Consider the following 21,487-nt stretch of genomic DNA (forward strand, 5'->3'; position numbering starts at 1 on the left):
TGAATAGCAGCCCCAGGCTATATGGAATTGTCCTAGGTGGCTGTCCTGTAAGACACGTGTTTCTATAGGAGGCCAGTAAATAGGAGTCGCTAAATATAATTATATGTAATAAGCAACCAATCCAGCTAATGTCTGTACACTACGTCGGAGCAGTGATTCAGAAATGGACGATGTCTGTCGCATTGATGTCTCACACCACCAAGTCTGAGAGTCTCCCACAGACCATTAGATGGCCCCGGTGTATACAGTGTGAGAGTCTCCCACAGACCATTAGATGGCCCCGGTGTATACAGTGTGAGAGTCACCCACAGACCATTAGATGGCCTCGGTGTATACAGTGTGAGAGTCTCCCACAGACCATTAGATGGCCCCGGTGTATACAGAGTGAGTCACCCACAGACCATTAGATGGCCCCGGTGTATACAGTGTGAGAGTCACCCACAGACCATTAGATGGCCCCGGTGTATACAGTGTGAGAGTCACCCACAGACCATTAGATGGCCCCGGTGTATACAGTGTGAGAGTCTCCCACAGACCATTAGATGACACCGGTGTGTACAGTGTGAGAGTCTCCCACAGACCATTAGACGGCCCCGGTGTATACAGTGTGAGAGTTTCCCACAGACCATTAGATTGCCTCGGTGTATACAGTGTGAGAGTCACCCACAGACCATTAGATGGCCCCGGTGTATACAGTGTGAGAGTCTCCCACAGACCATTAGATGGCCCCGGTGTATACAGTGTGAGAGTCTCCCACAGACCATTAGATGGCCCCGGTGTATACAGTGTGAGAGTCTCCCACAGACCATGAGATGGCCCCGGTGTATACAGTGTGAGAGCCTCCCACAGACCATTAGATGGCTCCCGTTGTATACAGTGAGAGTCTCCCACAGACCATTAGATGGCTCCCGGTGTATACAGTGAGAGTCTCCCACAGACCATTAGATGGCCCCGGTGTATACAGTGTGAGTCTCCTACAGACCATTAGATGGCCCCGGTGTATACAGTGTGAGAGTCGCCCACAGACCATTAGATGGCCCCGGTGTATACAGTGTGAGTCTCCTACAGACCATTAGATGGCCCCGGTGTATACAGTGTGAGTCTCCCACAGACCATTAGATGGCCCCGGTGTATACAATGTGAGAGTCTCCCACAGACCATTAGATGGCCCCGGTGTATACAGTGTGAGAGTCTCCTACAGACCATTAGATGGCCCCGGTGTATACAGTGAGAGTCTCTCACAGACCTTTAGATGGCCCCGGTGTATACAGTGTGAGAGCCTCCCACAGACCATTAGATGGCCCCGGTGTATACAGTGAGAGTCTCTCACAGACCTTTAGATGGCCCCGGTGTATACAGTGTGAGAGTCTCTCACAGACCATTAGATGGCCCCGGTGTATACAGTGAGAGTCTCTCACAGACCATTAGATGGCCCCGGTGTATACAGTGAGAGTCACCCACAGACCATTAGATGGCCCCGGTGTATACAGTGTGAGTCTCCCACAGACCATTAGATGGCCCCGGTGTATACAGTGTGAGAGTCGCCCACAGACCATTAGATGGCCCCGGTGTATACAGTGTGAGAGTCACCCACAGACCATTAGATGGCCTTGGTGTATACAGTGTGAGGGTCACCCACAGACCATTAGATGGCCCCCGGTGTATACAGTGTGAGAGTCTCCCACAGACCATTAGATGGCCCCGGTGTATACAGTGAGAGTCGCCCACAGACCATTAGATGGCCCCGGTGTATACAGTGTGAGAGTCGCCCACAGACCATTAGGTGGCCCCGCTGTATACAGTGAGAGTCACCCACAGACCATTAGATGGCCCCGGTGTATACAGTGTGAGTCTCCTACAGACCATTAGATGGCCCCGGTGTATACAGTGAGAGTCGCCCACAGACCATTAGATGGCCCCGGTGTATACAGTGTGAGAGTCGCCCACAGACCATTAGATGGCCCCGCTGTATACAGTGTGAGTCTCCCACAGACCATTAGATGGCCCCGGTGTATACAGTGAGAGTCTCCCACAGACCATTAGATGGCTCCCGGTGTATACAGTGAGAGTCTCCCACAGGCCATTAGATGGCCCTGGTGTATACAGTGTGAGTCTCCTACAGACCATTAGATGGCCCCGGTGTATACAGTGAGAGTCTCCCACAGACCATTAGATGGCCCCGGTGTATACAGTGTGAGAGTCTCCCACAGACCATTAGATGGCCCCGGTGTATACAGTGAGAGTCGCCCACAGACCATTAGATGGCCCCGGTGTATACAGTGAGAGTCTCCCACAGACCATTAGATGGCCCCGGTGTATACAGTGTGAGAGTCGCCCACAGACCATTAGATGGCCCCGGTGTATACAGTGTGAGTCTCCCACAGACCATTAGATGGCCCCGGTGTATACAGTGTGAGTCTCCCACAGACCATTAGATGGCCCCGGTGTATACAGTGAGAGTCTCCCACAGATCATTAGATGGCCCCGGTGTATACAGTGTGAGTCTCCTACAGACCATTAGATGGCCCCGGTGTATACAGTGTGAGAGTCGCCCACAGACCATTAGATGGCCCCGGTGTATACAGTGAGAGAGTCTCCCACAGACCATTAGATGGCCCCGGTGTATACAGTGAGAGTCACCCACAGACCATTAGATGGCCCCGGTGTATACAGTGTGAGTCTCCTACAGACCATTAGATGGCCCTGGTGTATACAGTGTGAGAGTCGCCCACAGACCATTAGATGGCCCCGGTGTATACAGTGTGAGTCTCCTACAGACCATTAGATGGCCCCGGTGTATACAGTGTGAGTCTCCTACAGACCATTAGATGGCCCCGGTGTAAACAGTGAGAGTCGCCCACAGACCATTAGATGGCCTCTGTGTATACAGTGTGAGAGTCTCCCACAGACCATTAGATGGCCCCGGTGTATACAGTGTGAGAGCCTCCCACAGACCATTAGATGGCCCCGGTGTATACAGTGAGAGTCTCCCACAGACCATTAGATGGCCCCGGTGTATACAGTGTGAGAGTCACCCACAGACCATTAGATGGCCCCGGTGTATACAGTGAGAGTCGCCCACAGACCATTAGATGGCCCCGGTGTTTACAGTGTGAGAGTCACCCACAGACCCTTAGATGGCCCCGGTGTATACAGTGTGAGAGTCGCCCACAGACCATTAGATGGCCCCGGTGTATACAGTGTGAGAGTCGCCCACAGACCATTAGATGGCCCCGGTGTATACAATGTGACGACGAGAGACACGTTACTCACAGAGACAGGGGGCAGTGAGATTGGGGAATGTGACCCCTCGTGGTGGTGGATATTCAGCCTTGTGACTGCATTGTGTGTAATCTGTTGTATAGCATCAGCCCTGGTACTATAAGTACTGCTTGTGTCATAGTCCCAGTATCTCTGTAACCTAATTATAAGGAAGGGGAGGCTGTATACCTACCTCTATATATGATAGAAAGAGGTTCTATACCTGTCTCCATGTTTCAGGCCAATTCAATTCAGCGCGAGTTGAATAGCGCCGGGAAGTTGGAGAATGCCGATTCTTGTGACTTAAACCGGGTGTATGGTCACGAGAACCGGGCGTTCTCCAACTAAAGAGCTGACTGCGAGGCTGTTCTAGCCGCGCTAAGCCGGAAAACAGCCCCGTGGCGGGCACTTTAGTTGCATTTTCCTCACACCCTCAGGAAGAAAAATCATTTAGTCGCTCTAACAGCTCTATAGGGGCCGTGAGAGAAGAGGGGCACTGCTTATATGCACTCTATAGGGGACATGAGAGAAGAGGGGGCACTGCTTATATGCACTCTATAGGGGACATGGGAGAAGAGGGGCACTGCTTATATGCGCTCTATAGGGGACGTGAGAGAAGAGGGGCACTGCTTATATGCGCTCTATAGGGGACATGGGAGAAGAGGGGCACTGCTTATATGCGCTCTATAGGGGACATGAGAGAAGAGGGGCACTGCTTATATGCACTCTATAGGGGACGTGGCAGAAGAGGGGCACTGCTTATATGCACTCTATAGGGGACGTGAGAGAAGAGGGGCACTGCTTATATGCGCTCTATAGGGAACATGGGAGAAGAGGGGCACTGCTTATATGCACTCTATAGGGGACGTGGCAGAAGAGGGGGCACTGCTTATATCCACTCTATAGGGGACGTGGCAGAAGAGGGGCACTGCTTATATGCGCTCTATAGGGGACATGGGAGAAAAGGGACACTGCTTATATGCAATCTATAGGGGACGTGAGAGAAGAGGGGCACTGCTTATATGCAATCTATAGGGGACGTGAGAGAAGAGGGGCACTGCTTATATGCACTCTATAGGGGACATGGGAGAAGAGGGGCACTGCTTATATGCACTCTATAGGGGACATGGGAGAAGGGCACTGCTTGTATGCACTCTATAGGGAACATGGGAGAAGAGGGGCACTGCTTATATGCCCTCTATAGGGGACATGGGAGAAGAGGGCACTGCTTATATGCAATCTATAGGGGACATGGGAGAAGAGGGGCACTGCTTATATGCCCTCTATAGGGGACATGGGAGAAGAGGGGCACTGCTTATATGCGCTCTATAGGGGACATGGGAGAAGAGGGGCACTGCTTATATGCACTCTATAGGGGACATGGGAGAAGAGGGGCACTGCTTATATGCGCTCTATAGGGACATGGGAGAAGAGGGGCACTGCTTATATGCGCTCTATAGGGGACATGGGAGAAGAGGGGCACTGCTTATATGCGCTCTATAGGGGACATGGGAGAAGAGGGGCACTGCTTATATGCGCTCTATAGGGGACATGAGAGAAGAGGGGCACTGCTTATATGCGCTCTATAGGGGACATGGGAGAAGAGGGGCACTGCTTATATGCACTGTATAGGGGACATGGGAGAAGGGGGCACTGCTTATGTGCTTTGTATAAGGGACATGGGAGAAGAGGGGCACTGCTTATATGCGCTCTATAGGGGACATGGGAGAAGAGGGGCACTGCTTATATGCACTCTATAGGGGACATGGGAGAAGAGGGGCACTGCTTATATGCACTGTATAGGGGACATGGGAGAAGAGGGGCACTGCTTATATGCGCTCTATAGGGGACATGGGAGAAGAGGGGCACTGCTTATATGCACTGTATAGGGGACATGGGAGAAGAGGGGCACTGCTTATATGCGCTCTATAGGGGACATGGGAGAAGAGGGGCACTGCTTATATGCGCTCTATACTGGACATGGGAGAAGAGGGGCACTGCTTATATGCGCTCTATAGGGGACATGGGAGAAGAGGGGCACTGCTTATATGCGCTTTCTATAGGGGAAGTGGGAAAAGGGGGCACTGCTTATATGCGCTTTCTATAGGGGAAGTGGGAGAAGGGGGCACTGCTTATATGCGCTCTATAGGGGACATGGGAGAAGAGGGGCACTGCTTATATGCACTCTATAGGGGACATGAGAGAAGAGGGGGCACTGCTTATATGCACTCTATAGGGGACATGGGAGAAGAGGGGCACTGCTTATATGCGCTCTATAGGGGACGTGAGAGAAGAGGGGCACTGCTTATATGCGCTCTATAGGGGACATGGGAGAAGAGGGGCACTGCTTATATGCGCTCTATAGGGGACATGAGAGAAGAGGGGCACTGCTTATATGCACTCTATAGGGGACGTGGCAGAAGAGGGGCACTGCTTATATGCACTCTATAGGGGACGTGAGAGAAGAGGGGCACTGCTTATATGCGCTCTATAGGGAACATGGGAGAAGAGGGGCACTGCTTATATCCACTCTATAGGGGACGTGGCAGAAGAGGGGCACTGCTTATATACGCTCTATAGGGGACATGGGAGAAAAGGGACACTGCTTATATGCAATCTATAGGGGACGTGAGAGAAGATTGGCACTGCTTATATGCAATCTATAGGGGACGTGAGAGAAGAGGGGCACTGCTTATATGCACTCTATAGGGGACATGGGAGAAGAGGGGCACTGCTTATATGCACTCTATAGGGGACATGGGAGAAGGGCACTGCTTGTATGCACTCTATAGGGAACATGGGAGAAGAGGGGCACTGCTTATATGCCCTCTATAGGGGACATGGGAGAAGAGGGCACTGCTTATATGCAATCTATAGGGGACATGGGAGAAGAGGGGCACTGCTTATATGCCCTCTATAGGGGACATGGGAGAAGAGGGGCACTGCTTATATGCGCTCTATAGGGGACATGAGAGAAGAGGGGCACTGCTTATATGCGCTCTATAGGGGACATGGGAGAAGAGGGGCACTGCTTATATGCACTGTATAGGGGACATGGGAGAAGGGGGCACTGCTTATGTGCTTTGTATAAGGGACATGGGAGAAGAGGGGCACTGCTTATATGCGCTCTATAGGGGACATGGGAGAAGAGGGGCACTGCTTATATGCACTCTATAGGGGACATGGGAGAAGAGGGGCACTGCTTATATGCACTGTATAGGGGACATGGGAGAAGAGGGGCACTGCTTATATGCACTCTATAGGGGACATGGGAGAAGAGGGGCACTGCTTATATGCACTGTATAGGGGACATGGGAGAAGAGGGGCACTGCTTATATGCGCTCTATAGGGGACATGGGAGAAGAGGGGCACTGCTTATATGCGCTTTCTATAGGGGAAGTGGGAGAAGGGGGCACTGCTTATATGCGCTTTCTATAGGGGAAGTGGGAGAAGGGGGCACTGCTTATATGCGCTCTATAGGGGACATGGGAGAAGAGGGGCACTGCTTATATGCGCTCTATAGGGGATATGGGAGAAGAGGGGCAATGCTTATATGCGCTCTATAGGGGACATGGGAGAAGAGTGGCACTGCTTATATGCGCTTTCTATAGGGGAAGTGGGAGAAGGGGGCACTGCTTATATGCGCTTTCTATAGGGGAAGTGGGTGAAGGGGGTACTGCTTGTATGTGCTTTCTATAGGGGACGTGGGAGAAGGGGGTACGGCGTATATGCGCTTTCTGTAGGGGACATGGGAGAAGGGGGCACTGCTTGTATGTGCTTTCTATCGGGGATGTGGGAGAAGGTGGTACGGCGTATATGCGCTTTCTATAGGGGACATGGGAGAAGGGGGCACTGCTTGTATGTGCTTTCTATAGGGGACATGGGAGAAGGGGTGCGGCTTATATGAGCTTTCTATAGGGGACATGAGAGAAGAGGGGCACTATAGGGTACATGGGCTGACACAATAGGAAGAGGGCAGAATAGATTTAGACATGATATATGAAATGCAAGAAACTTTAAAAGGACAATATATTATTATTATTACCTGTTAATCATATAGCGCGCACATTCCGCAGCATTTTTGCAGAGAATGTTTAGTCGTTGCCATGAGTCCCTGTCCCAGTGGAGCTTACACTCTATATTCCCGATCACGTGGACACACACACACTAGTGCTAATTTTGTCACAATCCAAATAAGTATGATTTTGGAATGTGGGAGGAAACGCACACATAAAGGAGAGAACGTACAAACTCCAAGCTAATGGAATACCATCGAAAATTTAACTCATGGGGGTGATTTTTAGTCACGCGGATCTGGCGTCACAGATGCAGACAGCGTGTTTTTGTATACAGCGCATGCGCAGAAGCGACTTTACACATCTTTGTGTATGTCCGTCCCATTCAGAGCCGGACGCAGCTCGGCCGGATGTGTCGTTCTGTGAAATGGGGCGTGAAGTGGCTGGTGACAATGCGATCGCACGTAACTGCCCTGACATGGGAGTGTCTTGGGGGTGTATGTAACTATTTGTCCTGTTGAGAGTGGTGCATATGGGGCAGGGAAGCCGGACTCTGAGGGGCCCCCATCATGGGGCCGCTGCAAGTGCAGAAACTAACAATGAAGGTTGTGGAGGTCGGCGTATTATAAATTGGCGGCGCAGGTTTCCGCTGGCAGACGCACAATTCCCTAGTTTAAACAGGTACTCTCATTAGCGTAAGGTAGTAAATCAGCCTTCCGCAGCTGCTCTCTACTATAGCCTCATGATCTCAGTGTTGTGATACAGCAATGCTGACCACTACACCCTGCATGCTCCCCGTAGACACGCACAGTATGTACAGTGTAAGTCACGTTTTATAGGCACGCACACTATGTACAGTGTAAGTCACGTGTTATAGGCACGCACACTATGTACAGTGTAAGTCACGTTTTATAGGCACGCACAGTATGTACAGTGTAAGTCACGTTTTATAGGCACGCACAGTATGTACAGTGTAAGTCACGTTTTATAGGCACGCACAGTATGTACAGTGTAAGTCACGTGTTATAGGCACGCACAGTATGTACAGTGTAAGTCATGTTTTATAGGCAGGCACAGTATGTACAGTGTAAGTCACGTGTTATAGGCGCGCACAGTATGTACAGTGTAAGTCACGTTTTATAGGCGCGCACAGTATGTACAGTGTAAGTCACGTTTTATAGACACGCACAGTATGTACAGTGTAAGTCACGTTTTATAGGCACGCACAGTATGTACAGTGTAAGTCACGTTGTATAGGCACGCACAGTATGTACAGTGTAAGTCACGTTTTATAGACACGCACAGTATGTACAGTGTAAGTCACGTGTTATAGGCACGCACAGTATGTACAGTGTAAGTCACGTGTTATAGGCTCGCACAGTATGTACAGTGTAAGTCACGTGTTATAGGCAATCACAGTATGTACAGTGTAAGTCACGTGTTATAGGCAATCACAGTATGTACAGTGTAAGTCACGTGTTATAGGCTCGCACAGTATGTACAGTGTAAGTCACGTTTTTTAGGCATTCACAGTATGTACAATATAAGTCACGTGTTATAGGCACACACAGTATGTACAGTGTAAGTCACGTTTTATAGGCAGGCACAGTATGTACAGTGTAAGTCACGTGTTATAGGCACGCACAGTATGTACAGTGTAAGTCACGTTTTATAGGCACGCACAGTATGTATAGTGTAAGTCACGTGTTATAGGCTCGCACAGTATGTACAGTGTAAGTCACGTTTTTTAGGCATTCACAGTATGTACAATATAAGTCACGTGTTATAGGCACACACAGTATGTACAGTGTAAGTCACGTGTTATAGGCAGGCACAGTATGTACAGTGTAAGTCACGTGTTATAGGCACGCACAGTATGTACAGTGTAAGTCACGTGTTATAGGCACGCACAGTATGTACAGTGTAAGTCACGTGTTATAGGCATGCACAGTGTAAGTCACGTGTTATAGGCACGCACAGTATGTACAGTGTAAGTCACGTGTTATAGGCACGCACAGTATGTACAGTGTAAGTCACGTGTTATAGGCAATTACAGTATGTACAGTGTAAGTCACGTGTTATAGGCAATCACAATATGTACAGTGTAAGTCACCTGTTATAGGCAATCACAGTATGTACAGTGTAAGTCACCTGTTATAGGCACGCACAGTATGTACAGTGTAAGTCACGTGTTATAGGCACGCACAGTATGTACAGTGTAAGTCACGTGTTATAGGCACGCACAGTATGTACAGTGTAAGTCACGTGTTATAGGCAATTACAGTATGTACAGTGTAAGTCACGTGTTATAGGCAATCACAATATGTACAGTGTAAGTCACCTGTTATAGGCAAGCACAGTATGTACAGTGTAAGTCACATTTTCTTTGGAAAATCCGCAATCCATGATTCCTGGAAAGTGTTTTTGGTTGGTCGCTCAGTCAGCAGTGCATTGTGGGACTGGGAACGTGGCGACATGTTAATGAACCATCGCCGTTATAGCCGTGTGTGGAATAGGGATAAGCATGGTTCTAGATTCCTATGAGAACTGATCCTAGTGTTTGATATAATAGTTTTTCGCTGGATGTTATTGCAATGGAAACTACAGTGCTCCGTTCTGCATTCTGCATCAGATGTAATTGAGCGGTTTTGTGTCATATCCAAGGTGGAGGACGTTATACCCTCCGTGTGTGAGGCAGTGAGCAACTCCGAAAACACCCACATAGGTGGAATACTGTATTTAGGGAAAGTTGTATAGGAGCTTTATAAACCTTGATAAAACATGAGCTCTATTTAGCGACCTATAAGCTGTGATAGACCCTCGTCCATTGTCCATAGAAGCGCAGTGGTCCTGGCCTCTGAGCCCCTCTCTAATAAGCGTGATATTGTCTTCCCCCCCCCAGCAATCATGTCGAGCGCAGGAAAGGAAAACGCTCGGATGAAGAGCTACAAGAACAAGTCTCTGAACCCGGACGAGATGCGACGGAGGAGAGAGGAGGAGGGGCTACAGCTGCGCAAACAGAAGCGGGAAGAGCAGGTGGGTTACACACAGACGCTATATACACACACTCTGATATAATTGTGTGTGTGCTGGAGATGTGTGATCAGATGATTGTGTGTGTGTAAGGGCCATGGCGGCCCCTAGGGGGCGCAGTCTGCATCATACCACTGTAAGGGAAGGGAACGGCCATGTTCATGTTACCAGATAATAATATGAAGCCTTCTCTCTCTCTCTCTCAGTTATTCAAGCGGAGGAATGTTGCAACCGCAGAAGAAACGCCCGAGGATGAAGGGATGTCTGACGGAAACCTCCATGATGCGCAGATAAATAACATGGAGATGGCGTCGGTGAGTGAGGGGGCTCTTCTGTCATTTCCCATAAGTGACACCTTCATTAGTTTCAGAGCACCTAATTGTATTCCGATGATACACAGCAGCACATAATATTTAAGGAGAGGTGTGCTGGTCTCATAGGAGGCAGTGACCTGTTCAAGTGTGATATATGGTATGGGCAGCATGTGACAGGGACTACGAGTTATATAGTGGGAGGAGCAGGGTCCCCCAGCAGCACAGAGTATATCAGGAGATGAGTGATGTGTCAGTGAGGACAGGGCTGCATGTGACAGGGGCAGTGACATGATGTGAGGAGGGGAATGGAGGCAGCGGGAAGCCACAGACTGAGAGTTATATAGTGGGAGGAGCAGGGTCCCCCAGCAGCACAGAGTATATCAGTAGATGAGTGATGTGTCAGTGAGGACAGGGCTGCATGTGACAGGGGCAGTGACAGGATGTGAGGAGGGGAATGGAGGCAGCAGCACAGAGTATATCAGGAGATGAGTGATGTGTCAGTGAGGGCAGGGCTGCATGTGACAGGGGCAGTGACATGATGTGAGGAGGGGAATGGAGGCAGCAGGAAGTCACAGACTGAGAGTTATATAGTGGGAGAAGCAGGGTTCCTGTGTGACAGATACATGCAATTTGCTTATCATACATGGTAGTGTAGATCACAGGTTTTCAAACTTGGTACTCAGGACCCCATACCGTACAAGTTTTCCAGGTCTCCTCACGGAATCGCAAGCCCCATCTTTTAAAATGTGTCAGTAAGTAATGACTACACCTGTGCACCTACTGGGTGACCTGGAAAACATGACCTGTTTGGGGTCCCGAGGAGCGAGTTTGAGAACCACTGGTGCAGATCACCGATTGCAGGAATTGTTCTGGTGCCAGACACAGCAGGACGTAGTCCATATAACACAAGCTCTTTGTTCTGTATAAGCAAATCCATGAATAAAGAAATAATCCTTAATGCAGCAGAGCGTTGTTATTATAGTGTCTCTCTCTCCTCAGAGCGGGGTGATCACAGGGGATATGATAGATATGATCTTCTCCAACAATCCGGAGCAGCAGCTTACGGCGACCCAGAAATTCCGCAAACTCCTCTCTAAAGGTAACTCCGGGGAGGGGGGCGGAGGTTACCGTCTGTACGCTGTATACATATAAATAGGTGCTGGGATATCTCTGTGTGAGCCACGTATTTCGGCCTGGATGACATCACGATGCGGAGTCCGTCTGGATGACATCAGAGCTGGTTTCCAGTAGATGAGACCTTAATCTCTTTCTCACTGCGCACATTCCAGCTTTTACACCTATATCTCTGTCTTCACAGAGCCCAACCCCCCGATAGATGAGGTCATTGGGGCGCCCGGGGTGGTGGCCAGATTTGTGGAGTTCCTAAAGAGGAAGGAAAACTGTACATTACAGGTCAGTGACAGTGAGTGGAGCGTGTGGTCAGTGACAGAGAGTGGAGCGAGCGGTGTCTGGCAGTGAGTGGAGCGAGCGGTGTCTGGCAGTGAGTGGAGCGAGCGGTGTCTGGCAGCGAGTGGAGCGTGCGGTGTCTGGCAGCGAGTGGAGCGTGCGGTGTCTGGCAGCGAGTGGAGCGTGCGGTGTCTGGCAGCGAGTGGAGCGTGCGGTGTCTGGCAGCGAGTGGAGCGTGCGGTGTCTGGCAGCGAGTGGAGCGTGCGGTGTCTGGCAGCGAGTGGAGCGTGCGGTGTCTGGCAGCGAGTGGAGCGTGCGGTGTCTGGCAGCGAGTGGAGCGTGCGGTGTCTGGCAGCGAGTGGAGCGTGCGGTGTCTGGCAGCGAGTGGAGCGTGCGGTGTCTGGCAGCGACCAGGAATATCATGATCTTACTGTCGTCTTGCTTTTCTCAGTTTGAAGCAGCGTGGGTGTTAACTAACATCGCCTCAGGGAACTCCCTGCAGACCCGGATAGTGATCCAGGCGGGGGCCGTGCCCATCTTTATCGAATTACTCAGCTCAGAGTTTGAAGATGTACAGGAGCAGGTACCACATCCCCTTACTGCTAATCCGCGCCACCAGTTATCACATGCTAACATTTCTCTATTACACCATACCCATACCTCTCTGCTGCTCCGACCCCTCTCTATTACACCATACCATACCTCTCTGCTGCTCCGACCCCTCTCTATTACACCATACTATACCTCTCTGCTGCTCCAACCCCCCTCTACTACACCATACCATACCTCTCTGCTGCTCCAACCGCCCTCTACTACACCATACCATACCTCTCTGCTGCTCCAACCGCCCTCTACTACACCATACCATACCTCTCTGCTGCTCCGACTCCTCTCTATTATACCATGCCTCTCTGCTGCTCCAACCGCCCTCTACTACACCATACCATACCTCTCTGCTGCTCCGACTCCTCTCTATTACCCCATGCCATACCTGTCTGCTGCTCCGACTCCTCTCTATTACACCATACCATACCTCTCTGCTGCTCCAACCGCCCTCTACTACACCATACCATACCTCTCTGCTGCTCCGACCCCTCTCTATTACACTATACCCTCTCTGCTGCTCCGACCCCTCTCTATTACCCCATGCCATACCTGTCTGCTGCTCCGACTCCTCTCTATTACACCATACCATACCTCTCTGCTGCTCCAACCGCCCTCTACTACACCATACCATACCTCTCTGCTGCTCCGACCCCTCTCTATTACACTATACCCTCTCTGCTGCTCCGACCCCTCTCTATTACACCATACCTCTCTGCTGCTCCGACCCCTCTCTATTACACCATACCTCTCTGCTGCTCCGACCCCTCTCTATTACACCATACCTCTCTGCTGCTCCGACCCCTCTCTATTACACCATACCTCTCTGCTGCTCCGACCCCTCTCTATTACACCATACCTCTCTGCTGCTCCGACCCCTCTCTATTACACCATACCTCTCTGCTGCTCCGACCCCTCTCTATTACACCATACCTCTCTGCTGCTCCGACCCCTCTCTATTACACCATACCTCTCTGCTGCTCCGACCCCTCTCTATTACACCATACCTCTCTGCTGCTCCGACCCCTCTCTATTACACCATACCTCTCTGCTGCTCCGACCCCTCTCTATTACACCATACCTCTCTGCTGCTCCGACCCCTCTCTATTACACCATACCTCTCTGCTGCTCCGACCCCTCTCTATTACACCATACCTCTCTGCTGCTCCGACCCCTCTCTATTACACCATACCTCTCTGCTGCTCCGACCCCTCTCTATTACACCATACCTCTCTGCTGCTCCGACCCCTCTCTATTACACCATACCTCTCTGCTGCTCCGACCCCTCTCTATTACACCATACCTCTCTGCTGCTCCGACCCCTCTCTATTACACCATACCTCTCTGCTGCTCCGACCCCTCTCTATTACACCATACCTCTCTGCTGCTCCGACCCCTCTCTATTACACCATACCTCTCTGCTGCTCCGACCCCTCTCTATTACACCATACCTCTCTGCTGCTCCGACCCCTCTCCATTACACCATACCTCTCTGCTGCTCCGACCCCTCTCCATTACACCATACCTCTCTGCTGCTCCGACCCCTCTCCATTACACCATACCTCTCTGCTGCTCCGACCCCTCTCTTTCTACTTCAGGGTCCATAGGGGGTCCACAGGGTTAACCTTGGGGATATAGCTGGATCAGGATCCATGGGCACCACACAGTTAAGCTTTTAGCTCCCAGGATGCACTTGGGTCCTCCTCTATACCCCGCCCCCGAGCCACAGGCACCCCAGTGTAAGCTGGTGCCCGGCCGGACTCGGTCACCGCGCAGGGGGGCTGCAGGAGCAGCCCCCAGAAGCTTTTTATTTTCTAATAGATTTTATTTATTTTAGTTTCTCTTTTTACTACAGACGGCAGCGAAGGGCTGTCTGTACAGACGCCCACGCTGCCGCTATGATCCCCGACTGGCGCCGCGACGCCAGTACTGATCTGGGGATCGCGGCGGGAGGACAGAGTCCGTACTAGCCGGACTCTGTCTACCTCCCAGGACTGCTGCCGGAGTCGCCGGGGATTCAGGTAAGCCGCGCGTCGCTGGCTAGCAGCGGCGCGCGGAATACCTTAAATGCAGTCCTTTAGCCTCCGGTCCTGGGGACAGACCGGAGGCTGCTGGCAGTGGCGGCGGGCCCCCCCATAACCCGTGGGACCACTAGACCACCAGGGATAACCGGCAAGCGGGAAGCCAGCATCCCTGGGGTTAATGGCCAGCCAGGGGAGGAAGCCTTCCCTGTTCAGCGGCTCCTCCCCTCAGCTCAGCGCGCTTTTCAGCCTGCATGTCTAGCGTCCCTGAGCTGCAGTTCACTCGGCCACTCCTCCTCTGAGGTCTCTGGCGGCCATTTTTTTCTACATGTGGCAGCGCAGATCCCTCAGGGAGCACGCGGACCGGTCCCCCTGTGTACCTCTCCCCTGTTAGGACGGCGTACACAGCACTATAGCCCTCCCAGACACTGAATCTGGGCGGTTGAGTGTAGTGTAAAGGTGCAGTGAGTATATCTTCCTGCATGGTATGTGACTTTTGCTAGTGCTGCTGTCTATATTTTTCTCTTATTACTGTCAGCTTATATCTATCTCTTTCCTTCTTCCTTAGCCCTACAGGTGTGGAGGAGGGGCTTTTCTAATAACCTCACATATATAAATCAAGTATTTGTGAGGTCTGTCACATACAGTTGTGTGCTACACAGTGCCATATTCAGGACTGTTGTTCAGCACACAGGGAAGTGCAGTTCTTTTTTCCTCTATTGCCATATATATTTTGTCTGTACATTATATTTGGTTATGTCTGAGGGTGAAGTTGAGCACTCCGGGACTCCAGTGTTGTTTTCCTGCAGGCGCTGCTCTGCGGGATCACATAGGGAAGAGGCATCTCTGGATGGCCTTTATGAGCGGTGTCAGTTGACTCCTGGTCAATCCAGACCCCCTATGACACAGGAGCCACCATGGGCTATGTTTTCACAGGTGCTGGTGTCTCTGGCGGACCGCCTTGCGGCTCCGTCTGCTGTCCCTACGAGGACTCTGTCCCAGCCTACCATTTCCCATTACCAGTGTACCCCGCAATTATTGCAGAGTTCCTCTGGGTCACAGACTGTGGACCCTTATTCAGGATTGCCTATCTATTTTCAGGCCTCTCCTGTTACACAACAGTCTGTGGTGCCTTTCCAGACCAATGTGGCAGCTCCTCCACCATGGGTGGACGTGCTCTCCAGTTCAGTCCAGAGTCTGGCAGCTGCATCTTCGACTTTTCAGTCGATGCTGCACAATGACAGGGCTGCAGGGGCGTCTAAGCGTGCACATAAGTTGCATGCGGCGCAGATTTCGGACACTGAGGGGTCCTCAGATGAGGGTGATGTCCAGGACGACTCCGATTCGTACACCTCGGCTCAGGAGTTGGAATCTCGGTCGTCTATTAATGTACGAGCTCTGGTTAGGGCGGTGCGTGCCATTCTCCTAATAGAGGATGAGGCACCTGATCCTAAGTAGAAATTCCCTAGTTTAAAAAAAAAAAAAAAAAAAACTAAGGTGACTTCGGCGGTATTCCCCCTATCTGATCAATTAACGGATCATATGGCGGTGGCTTGGCAGACACCCAGTAAGAGATTTGTGCCTCAAAAGAGGTTGGCTTCCAATTATCCATTCCCGGAGGCGCATTGTAGGAAGTGGGTAGCTCCACCGGCGGTGGATTCCCATGTCACACGCCTTATTAAGAGTGCTACGCTGCCAATACCGTCAGTTTCCTCGTTAAAGGATCCCACGGACAGAAAGGTTGAGGCTTGCCTTAAGTCTATTTATTCCCTCTCGGGAGCAATTGCTCGCTCGTCCAGGGCCATTTCCTGGTGGCTAAGGCCATTAGGGTTGGGCCAATGCCTTAGGGGACACTTTTCCTGAGGATACTCAGGAAGTGCAGAGGGCATTACTAGGACAGATGAGTGATGCGGCTTCTTATATTGGAGAAGCTTCCTTGGATGCTAGTCTGCTAACCTCTAGGGTGTCGACTGCGGCTGTGCATGCCCGCCACTCCTTATGGCTGAGGTCCTGGAGAGCAGACGCTGATTCAAACAAGGGCCTGGAGGCCTTACCTTTTAATGGGGAATTACTTTTTGGTCGAGACTTGGATAGGATCATGGGTAGACTGGCTAGGTCCAAGAAACAAGCTTAGAGTGCCAGGCGTCCCTCTTCCAAACAGGAAGATAAGCCTTCCGCCTGATGGGACGGGCCTCCCTCTGGGGGATCCCAGAGGGGAGGCCGACTTCTTCATTTCGCCCAGAGCTGGTTCAATACCACCACCGATGCCTGGGTGCGAGAAGTGGTCTCCCAGGGGTACGCCCTGTCTTGTCGGCGCAGACCGCCTCACTAGTTTTTTCTGCACGAGTCCTTCTCAGGACATAGCCAAGGCTATGCTGATCAGGGAAGCTATAGACTCCTTGCTGACTGCAGGGGTCATTGTACCTGTTCCACAATCTCAGCATGGGATGGGGTACTATTCTGCTGTTTCTGGTACAGAAACCCAATGGCTCCCATCGACCCGTTCTAAATTTAAAGTTTTTGAACAGGTTTCTCAGGATTCCCAGGTTCAGAATGGAAACCTTGTGTTCCATAATTCTGGCTATGGAACCAGGGGATTACATGGTCTCCCTGGATATCCAGGACGCTTACCTCCATGTGCCGATAGCAACGTCACATCAGAGGTGTCTGCGGTTCGCTCTGTTGTACCGTCACTACCAGTTCCGGGCTCTCCACAGCGCCGAGGGTGTTCACCAAGGTGATGGCAGTTATGGCTGCCCACCTTCGGAACCAGGGGGTACGGTTGTTAGCGTATCTGGACGACCTCCTATTGCTGGCAAGCTCTCCGGAGGTTCTGCTGCAACATCTCCAACTGACGGTGGCTTGTCTGCAGATGCACGGGTGGTTAATAAATTGGAGGAAGTCATCCCTGATCCCATCTCAGCAGAGGGTCCATCTGGGGGCCCTCCTAGACTCTCATCAGCAGCGGATCTTTCTAACTCTAGAAAAGGTATCTTCCCTACAGTTGCGGATACGCAGTTGCCTGGATTGTGCCAGTCTTTCGGTACACTCGGCAATGAGAGTGCTGGGTTCCAGGGTGTCGGCATTCGACATGGTGGAATTTGCCCAGTTTCAGTCCAGGCCTCTGCAGAGGCTGATTCTAGCAAACTGGAATGGGTTGCCTCACCGGATCCGGTCACAGACCCTGGTGCTATCTCCGGATGTATGACAGTCCTTGAATTGGTAGCTTTAAACAGCTCACCCTCTCGAGGTTCGCCCCTTTTGGATCCCGGACTGGGTTCGGCTCACGACAGATGCCAGTCTTCGGGGTTGGGGGGCGGTGACAGGCTCCTTGTCACTTCAGGGTCGTTGGACAGCGGAGGAATCGGCTCTCCCCATTAATGTTCTGGAACTAAGAGCCGTGTACAGGGCTCTGCAGTCGGCCGGCACCACTCTTCACGGAAGGGCGGTGCAAGTGCAGTCAGACAACGCCACCACGGTGGCGTACATCAATCACCAGGGAGGAACTCGCAGCCGGGCTGCGATGGCAGAAGTGTCTCACATCCTAACCTGGGCGGAGTGCCACTTTCCAGCGATCTCTGCAGTCTTCATTCCCGGAATCCTCAATTGGGAGGCAGACTTCCTCAGCCGCTACGACGTGCATCCAGGGGAATGGTCGCTTCATCCAGTGGTATTCCAACTACTCATGGTAGGGACTGCCGGAGATGGACTTGATGGCCTCTCGTCACAGTCACAAGTTGCCCGTGTACAGGTCAAGGACAAGGGACGACGGCGCCAGTCTGGTGGACGCTCTGTAGGTCAGATGGACGTTTCAGCTGGCATATCTGTTTCCTCCGATATCCCTTCTGCCTTGGGTCCTGCGCAAGTTCTATCAGGACGGAGGCACTCTGGTACTGGTGGCCCCAGCGTGGCCAAGACGTCCGTGGTACTCCAACCTACAGAGTCTGTCCATCGACGTTCCGTACCTTCCTCCTCAGCGGCAGGACTTGTTGTCTCAGGGGCCCTACCTTTACCCGGATCTGGGTCGTCTGTCTTTGACGGCGTGGCTCTTGAGACGGCCGTCTTAAGGTCCCGGGGCTTTTCTAGTTCCGTTATTTCCACCATGCTGAGGGCACGCAAGCCTGCTTCTGCAAGGATTTACCATAGAGTGTGGCACACGTACTTTCAGTGGTGTGAGTCCAGAAACTTATGATCCTCAGGTATTCAGAGTTTCAAGGATTCTGGCTTTTCTTCAGTCGGGTTTGGACTTAGGTTTACGCCTTTCCTCTCTGAAGGTGCACGTGTCTGCTTTATGGGTTTGGTACCAACGTAGAATTGCTATGTTACCGGACGTACAGACTTTTTTTCCGGGGTGTTCTCAGGATTCTCCTGGCTATTGCTTCAGCAAGGAGGGTTTCCGAGTTGGGGGCACTTTCATGTAGTCCCCCCTTCTTAATTATTTTCTCCAGGACAGAGCAGTGCTTCGCACTCGTCCTGAGTGTTTACCTAAGGTTGTCTCTAAGTTCCATATCAATCAGGAACTGGTGGTCCCAGCCTTTCAGTCCCCTGATCTTACAGCAGGGGAGACTTCGTTGGACATTGTCCGTGCTCTCAGAGTTTATGTTGATCGGACTGCTTCTGTTCGAAAGTCCGACTCCTTGTTTGTCCTCTTTGGTTTTCATAAGAGGGGTTGGCCTGCCAACAACCAGACTTTGGCCCGTTGGTTTTGTCTGTTATTAGGGAGGCTTAGATACGAGAGCATTTACCTGTTCCAGCCTCTGTTAAGGCTCATTCCACTCGTTCTGTGGGCCCTTCTTGGGCTGCTAAACGTGGTGCCTCAGCTGTTCAGCTGTGTAAGGCAGCCACTTGGTCTTCAGTTCAAACGTTTCTAAGATTTTATGCGTTTGACACCTTTGCCTCTCAGGATGCATCCTTCGGGCGCAGGATTCTCCTTTCTGCACAGGAGCGTCCCCGCCCTTAGTTGAACTGCTTTGGGACATCCCCAAGGTCAACCCTGTGGACCCCCTATGGACCCTGAAGTAGAAAACAAGAGATATGGTAAGAACTTACCTTTGTTATCTCTGTTTCTACGAAGTCCATAGGGTCCACAGGGCGCCCGCCCTGACGCACCTGGCTTCTAATGGGCTGTGTTGCTGGTCACCGGGATTTCCGTCTCCTTTTTCTGTGAGTATGGTTTCTTGTGTGTTCCAGTCTTCCTTCTCTCTGTTCCATATTCTCCTCCGGCCTAGGCTGCTTACCAACTGAGGTGCCTGTGGCTCGGGGGCGGGGTATAGAGGAGGACCCAAGTGCATCCTGGGAGCTAAAAGCTTAACTGTGTGGTGCCCATGGATCCTGATCCAGCTATATCCCCAAGGTCAACCCTGTGGACCCTATGGACTTCGTAGAAACAGAGATAACAAAGGTAAGTTCTTACCATATCTCTTGTTATTACACCATACCTCTCTGCTGCTCCGACCCCTCTCTATTACACTATATCTCGCTACTGCTCCGACCCCTCTCTATTACACCATACCATACCTCTCTGCTGCTCCGACCTCTCTCTATTACACCATACCTCTCTGCTGCTCCGATCCCTCTCTATTACACCATACCTCTCTGCTGCTCCGACCCCTCTCTATTACACCATACCTCTCTGCTGCTCCGACCCCTCTCTATTACACCATACCCTCTCTGCTGCTCTGACCCCTCTCTATTACACCATACCTCTCTGCTGCTCTGACCCCTCTCTATTACACCATACCCTCACTGCTGCTCCGACCCTTCTTTATTACACCATACCTCTCTGCTGCTCTGACCCCTCTCTATTACACTATACCCTCTCTGCTGCTCCGACCCCTCTCTATTTCACCATACCTCTCTGCTGCTCCGACCCCTCTCTATTACACCATACCATACCTCTCTGCTGCTCCGACCCCTACACCATACCCTCTCTACTGCTCCGACCCTTCTCTATTACACCATATCTCTCTGCTGCTCCGACCCCTCTCTATTACACTATACCCTCTCTGCTGCTCCGACCCCTCTCTATTACACTATACCCTCTCTGCTGCTCCGACCCCTCTCTATTACAGCATACCTCTCTGCTGCTCCGACCCTTCTCTATTACAGCATACCTCTCTGCTGCTCCGACCCCTCTATTACACTATACCCTCTCTGCTGCTCCGACCCCTCTCTATTACACCATACCCTCACTGCAGCTCCGACCCTTCTCTATTACACCATACCTCTCTGCTGCTCCGACCCCTCTATTACACTATACCCTCACTGCTGCTCCGACCCCTCTCTATTACACTATACCCGCACTGCTGCTCCGACCCCTCTCTATTACCCTATACCCGCACTGCTGCTCTGACCCCTATCTATTACACCATACCTCTCTGCTGCTCCGACCCCTACACCATACCCTCACTGCTGCTCCGACCCTTCTCTATTACACTATATCTCGCTACTGCTCCGACCCCTCTCTATTACACCATACCATACCTCTCTGCTGCTCCGACCCCTCTCTATTACACCATACCTCTCTGCTGCTCCGACCCCTCTATTACACCATACCTCTCTGCTGCTCCGACCCCTCTCTATTACACCATACCTCTCTGCTGCTCCGACCCCTCTCTATTACACCATACCTCTCTGCTGCTCCGACCCCTCTCTATTACACCATACCTCTCTGCTGCTCCGACCCCTCTCTATTACACCATACTATACCTCTCTGCTGCTCCGACCCCTCTCTATTACACCATACCTCTCTGCTGCTCCGACCCGTCTCTATTACACCATACCTCTCTGCTGCTCCGACCCCTCTCTATTACACCATACCATACCTCTCTGC

At 51.5% G+C, this 21,487-nt stretch overlaps 1 protein-coding gene across 1 annotated transcript in view; it reads left to right on the top strand.

Moving 5' to 3' along the window:
- Positions 1–21,487, top strand: part of KPNA1 (karyopherin subunit alpha 1) — a 69,813-nt gene that overhangs the window by 17,514 nt on the left and 30,812 nt on the right. The window contains exons 2-6 of the mRNA XM_088450758.1: positions 10,180–10,313; positions 10,517–10,624; positions 11,624–11,723; positions 11,943–12,037; positions 12,483–12,614. Of these exons, the coding sequence (XP_088306884.1) occupies positions 10,185–10,313; positions 10,517–10,624; positions 11,624–11,723; positions 11,943–12,037; positions 12,483–12,614 (564 nt within the window). The 5' untranslated portion in view covers positions 10,180–10,184. The remainder of the gene's footprint in view (positions 1–10,179; positions 10,314–10,516; positions 10,625–11,623; positions 11,724–11,942; positions 12,038–12,482; positions 12,615–21,487) is intronic.

Source organism: Taudactylus pleione, unplaced genomic scaffold, assembly GCF_031769625.1.
Source record: "Taudactylus pleione unplaced genomic scaffold, aTauple2 ptg000523l, whole genome shotgun sequence".
Lineage (NCBI taxonomy): Eukaryota > Metazoa > Chordata > Amphibia > Anura > Myobatrachidae > Taudactylus > Taudactylus pleione.